Source organism: Globicephala melas, chromosome 17 (assembly GCF_963455315.2).
Source record: "Globicephala melas chromosome 17, mGloMel1.2, whole genome shotgun sequence".
Lineage (NCBI taxonomy): Eukaryota > Metazoa > Chordata > Mammalia > Artiodactyla > Delphinidae > Globicephala > Globicephala melas.
This window is the reverse complement of record NC_083330.1, coordinates 76,989,709-76,995,708: the sequence shown is the minus strand read 5'-3', so window position 1 is coordinate 76,995,708 and position 6,000 is coordinate 76,989,709. Positions and strand designations below refer to the sequence as shown.

The 6,000-nt window shown below is 46.3% G+C and overlaps 1 protein-coding gene across 1 annotated transcript in view; it reads left to right on the top strand.

Annotated features, from left to right (window-relative positions):
• Positions 1-592: 592 nt before the first annotated feature.
• AGO2 (argonaute RISC catalytic component 2) overlaps positions 593-6,000 on the top strand; it is a 51,185-nt gene continuing 45,777 nt past the window's right edge. The window contains exon 1 of the mRNA XM_030875900.3: positions 593-772. Coding sequence (XP_030731760.2) covers positions 696-772 — 77 coding nt within the window. The 5' untranslated portion in view covers positions 593-695. The remainder of the gene's footprint in view (positions 773-6,000) is intronic.

The window sequence follows — 6,000 nt, the reverse complement described above, 5'->3', positions numbered from 1 at the left end:
GTGGAAAGTGGGTATGGGGCCTGGAAGCCGAGCCCCCACTAGGATGAAATGGGCACCCGAGCTGAGGCAGAGAGAGATGGATAGGAAAGGAGGAGTTAGAGAGAAAAGCGGGTCAAACGATGAGCACTGTTGAGCAACTGGCCGTGAAGAATGTGTGCGAAGGGTCTTGACAGTGGAGTAGACCACAGCCTCACCGGTGGAGGCGCAGGCCTGGGGGAAGGACTTTGAACTGCGGGTGCAGGGCTGGAACTGTGAGGCTGTCAGAAGTGAAGAGGGTCGGTGAGCGAGGAGGGGACCGGGGAGGGAAACCTTTGAGCAAGGAGGGCGAGGTGCAGTGTCGTGGCCGAGGAGGGGTGTGCTCTGGGGGGCCTTGAGCCTGGCACTGGGGCGCTCTGCGATGAGGTGGCCCGGGCGGGGTGGGGCATCAGTTTCGGGGGGGGGAAGGAGGGGGTGGCAGTGCCGGCGGGCCTGGGATGGCGGGGTCCAGCGGGGTGGGGAGGGCAGCGTGTCGGGGGCAGGCGCCAGCCTCTTCTCAGCGTGGGCCCTGGGTAACAGGGTTCTCTTTGCCGTTTCCAGTGCTTGCCCCTCCTCCACCGCCACCGCCACCCGTCCAAGGGTATGCCTTCAAGCCTCCACCCAGACCCGACTTCGGGACCTCCGGGAGAACGATCAAGTTACAGGCCAACTTCTTTGAAATGGACATTCCAAAAATTGACATCTATCATTATGAATTGGATATCAAGCCAGAGAAATGCCCAAGAAGAGTTAACAGGTATTCTGTTTTGTCCTTTATTTTAAAACGAATCAACCCTCTCCGATTCTCAGCAGATCCTTCTGACCTTTTCTCCCCAGAAAGCTTCCGCTGCATTTTTTTTTAAGTGTTCTTGTATTGAGATACAAAGAAATACGCATTGTAAGTGTGCTGCTCAGTGAGTTTTGACGAATGTTTAGCCACGCCCATCACCCCTGAAAGTTGCCTCGTACCCCCGCCCCCCACCACCAGTGCTGGGATCCGTCCCTGGAGGCTCGTTTCCTGCCTGTGTAGATGGACTCGCACGGCCCACGGGTCCATGAGAGCTGAGAGCTGCCCCTTCATCCTGCTTCTCTCAGCATGTTTTTGAGGTTGACCTGTACCACTGTGTGTGTTAATAGCTTCTCATTTTTGTTGCAGAGGAATGTGTTACGATACAGTTATTTCATGGTTCATTTACTCATTCTCTCATTAGGTGCTTAGGCGCTCTGGGCTTTGCTGTTACGAATGAAGCTGCTGTGAACTACTTGTTCAAGTCTTTTGTGAACACACGTTTTCATTTCTCTTAGATAAATACCTGGGAGTGCAGTAGCTGGATCAGAGGGTAGTGTAGGTTCAGCCGTAGGAGACTCTGCCGAGTGGTTTCCCGGCGCGCTCGTACCGCCTCGCGCTCCCGTTGGCAGCGAGACTTCCCGCTGCTCCACATCCTTGACAGCACTTGATATGGTTCGTCTTGTTGATTTTTGCTGTTTCGGTGAGCGTGTATTGGTTTCTTATTGTGGTTTAATTTCATTTCTTGGTAACCAATGAGTTGAGCACCTTTTCATGCATTATTTCCTTTTTTTTTTTTCCAATGAGTTGTTTGACTTTCTTCTTTTAAATTTGTTTGCTTATTTATTTATTTTTGGCTGCATTGGGTTTTCGTTGCTGCGCACGGACTTTCTCTAGTTGCGGTGAGCGGGGGCTACTCTTCCTCGCTGTGCGTGGGCTTCTCATTGCGGTGTCTTCTCTTGTTGCGGAGCACAGGCTGTAGGCACGCGGGCTTTGGGTAGTTGTGGCACGTGGGCTTCAGCAGTTATGGCTCACGGGCTCCAGAGCGCAGGCTCAGTAGTTGTGGTGCGCAGGCTTAGTTGTTCCACGGCATGTGTGATCTTCCCGGACCAGGGCTCGAACCTGTGTCCCCTGCATTGGCAGGCGGATTCTTAACCACTCCGCCACCAGGGAAGTCCCTGAAAGTGGTTATTATATTGTGTGTTCTAAGAAACCTTTGACTTCCTGAAGGTTACAAAAACACTTGTCAATTTTTTTTTTGAACAATTATAGTTTTAGTATAATTCCTTTTGCTACTGTTGGCATGTGTTTTACTCCTATGTATGTTATAAACCCCATGGTACAGTGCTGTTATTTTAAAGAAATTAAGAAAAGAAAATAGTCTATTTACCCACATATTAACCATATCTAGTTCTCTTTATTTCTTTCTGTTGATCTGTGTTTATACTTGCATCATTTCCCCCTCAGCCTGAAGAATATCTTTTATCCTTTCTCATTGTACAAACCTGCCAGTGATGAATTCTCCCACCATTTTTTAAAATCTGCAAATATGTTTATTTTCTCCTCATTTTTGAAATGTTTTTGCTGGATGTAGAATTTTAAATTGACGGTTTTTTCCCTAGCAACTTAAAGATGTTATTACGTCGTCTTTTAATCCTCATTGTTTCTGATGAAACCTGTTTGTTGTTGTTGTTTGTAGTTCTCCCATATCTATCTTTTTTCTTTCAGTTACTTTCTAGTTAATTTTGCTTTTCACCAGTTTGCCTCTGATATGCCTAGCTGGAGTTTTCTTTGTATTTTTCCTTCTTGGGATCTTAATGTTTATGTCTTTCATGTTATTTGGGTGAAGTGCTGGCAGTCATTTCTTTACCTTTTTTTCCTGTCCCATTCCCTCCTCTACTTCCAGGATTGCAGTTATGTGTATGTTAGACCATTTGATACTGTCTTGTGATTGCGATTTAAAAAAAAAAAATTGTTCTCCCTCTTTCCTCAGTTTGGGTAATCTTTATTGATCTCTCTTTAAGATCACTTTATCTCTCCCGCCCCAGACACACACCTTTTTTTGGTAATATCCAATATTCTGTGGTAACCATCCCCAAATTTTTTCATTTATATAGTGTACTTTTTCTAGAATTGGCATTTGGTTCTTTTTCATAGTTTGCATTTCTGCTGAGATTTCTCATCTGTTCATTCATAGCTGCCTTCTTTTTTCTTGATGCTTTGAATGCATTTACAGTAATAGCATATTTATGATAGCAGCCCGTGTCTGCTAATTACAACAGATGGGTCATTTCAGGGTCTGTTTCTATTGGCAGGTTTTCCCTTAGATCACAGGTCACCTTTCCTTGCTTATTCACATGCATAGTGAATTTTTTGTTCATTGAACATTATGTATGTTAGGTTGAGGGAGTCTGGCTTTTGCTATCTTCTCTGGTACCCTCCCCTACAGATTCCTACCTCTTCTGCCCCCATCTCTGCAGCACAACAAGACTGTTGCTCTCTTATGCTCCTTCTCCATTTTGTGATTTGGAAATTGTTCCCAGCAGAGTGAATGTTTGTTTTCCTTCCCTCGGTAGTCACAGTCCTAAGCTGCCTGTTTTCCACTGTCAAAAACAGCTCTCAGGTTTTCTCTAGTTTCTTTAGTTTTTTTAGGGCAGGAGGAGAAGTCTGCTTACTTTGTCATGGTCAGAAACAGAATTCTGAGTTGCAGTTTGATAATAAGTCAGATTGGTTGCCCAGTTTGTGCTGGTGCCCTATAGAGTGCTCTTCGCTGTAAATTTTTTCCTGATCACAGTCTTGGTATGAGAAGGAATGTTTGGGGAGTCATTTCCCTTATTTGTAAAACTAAACAGTTGGATTCACTCAGTGTGGCCAATATACATTGGTCCAGACTTTTTAGAAGGTGGCTTGGTGTATATGTTAAACTAAAAATAGTATATACCCTTTGACCCACTGATTCTACTTCTGAGTATTTATCCCCAAAAGACATGTCTCCAAAGAAACAGTACTTGACAGTAAAATGGGGTCCTTTAACTACGTGCTTACTAAAAAATGTGTTTGTGAACCAGAACTTTGGGCACAACTGGTTTAAACAGCTTTATTTACTAAAGGTCTTCTGAGATCTTTTAATATGCCTTATATGCTCTGAGACGCTCAGTGAATGGGCTTGTTTGATTTTGAGTTTCCTTGGGACAAAATCCTGTGAGGATCTGTGATTTGGATATACTCTTAGAGCTGGAATGAAGGCATGAAAAAGCACATTTTCTGGGCTTTTGATTGGCATGGTGGCAGTGGGCTCTTATTATGCCATCAACCACAGTGTGCAAGAAGCTTTCTTTTATGAAAATAGGCATGACTAAGGCTTTGTCTTCTGGCAACAGAAAAAGGCTGATGGTGACTAAAATGCGATGTTTTCACCTGACTGTGTTCCCACAGTCCTGTGTAGTTATGACTGTAAGGTTCTAAAGATGCCCAGTGTTTAGGAATTGCCTCGTGAAACAGAAAGGAGCAAAGATGGGCTGTAATCTTTTTTTTCAATTTATTGCTAGAATTTTATTTGGTTGTTACAAACTCTGCAAGGGTATGTATATTAAAAGGGGGGCGCCATGAAAGGCAGCCAGAGAGTAAGTTATCTTCAGGTTACCTGAGGTGCCAGGCTAATTTGATACTCTATTTAAACCTTTGCAAGAAAGTAAAATGGCATAGGTAGGCAAAGGAATTGAGAGAGAGAAACAGAGCGAGAAGCATAGGCCATAATGAGGTAAGCGGACACCTTCATGGGAAAAGACTTCATCCCACTTTAACTAAATTTTCATATTTCTAGAAAAAAAACCAAGGTTAGCCAACACCAAGCTGAACATCATCTAAAGAAAAAAACCCAGCCCTTAAATATTTAAGGGTGTTGAGGTGCATTTTGTGGCAAGGCCAGCCCGCAGACTGGCATGCCGTGCTGCTCCCCTGGGTTTTGAGCCAGCCTGAGAGTTGCTGCGTAGTTAAACGTGTGAACCTTCAGGGTTCTTCATTTGACTATTCTGATGGACTTTGACCTAAGGTCCAATCTCAAAGTTATAATCATTCATAATAGCTTAGAAAAATGTTGGAAGTAAGGTTTTTGTGCTGGCAAAACCCACGTGCTAAAACCTTGACTCAGTCCCTCTCGGCAGCCACACTACCAACCGGCCGACATTTATGAAACCTCCGCTGTGTGATAGGCACTGTGCCGGCGGGCGTACGGTGGGGGACAAGGTAGACATGGTTCCTGTCCCTCGTTGGGAGGGGAGAGTCAGAGCAGTGATTGACAGTATCGGGGCAGAGCTGGAAGAGGGGACCCGGAGGGGAAGGGGAGGCGGAAGAGCAGGCAGCTCCGGCCGCAGACTGTCCCCTGCCACTGACCCTGTCCAGACAGTCCTCTACACCCCGTCTGCTTCCACACTGCAGCCTCTGTTAAAGCAGTGCCTTAATTCTGAGTTCCCAAAACCTTGTGCAGGGCACATGGTAGATATTTAATAAATTCAACCCTGAGGCTTCATTCAAGACTGAGAGGAAAATGCCATCTACGGACGTTCTGATGAGTCGTGAATCCCGGCCCGGTGTGCCCTTAGTCTCGATCACCGTTCTCGGTGGCTTCTGTGGGAGGGGTTCCAGTATAAGGCAAGGTCCCTCTTCTCAGGATGCCTCCAGTACCATCGTGGCTGCAGTTGGTCACACACGACAGCCGGTGCCCAGAGCTGGTCTAGGCTGTGCGGGCCTTACAGCCAGCGCCAGGAAACCTTGCCAACGGGTCAGAAGTAGTGGTGCCGTGCTCGGAAGCGCGGGATGGGCTACCGGAAGGAAGGAGGTGTGCTCCTCACCTTTTCTCTGCACTTTCCCCCTTGTTCCTCCTGCGCTCTGTCAGGTGGCCCTAGGAGGGCACCGCACGCGTGCTCACGCTGTGCTTGGGAAGAGCTGGGCGGGGCAGCACGGCTGTGACATTGGCAGCCTGCTGTTATGGGCACTGTCCACCGGGGGAGATGTACGCTGGTCCAGACTTCTCAGAAGGTGGTTTTGTGTATACATGTAAATACAAATAATGCCCCATATACCTTTGACCCACCAATTCTACTTCTAAGTGTTTATCCCAAAGAGAGATATGTACAAGGATGTCTAATATTGTGATGGCGAAAAGCGAGAGAGAAGAGAAGTCATTTCTGTGTCAGCCA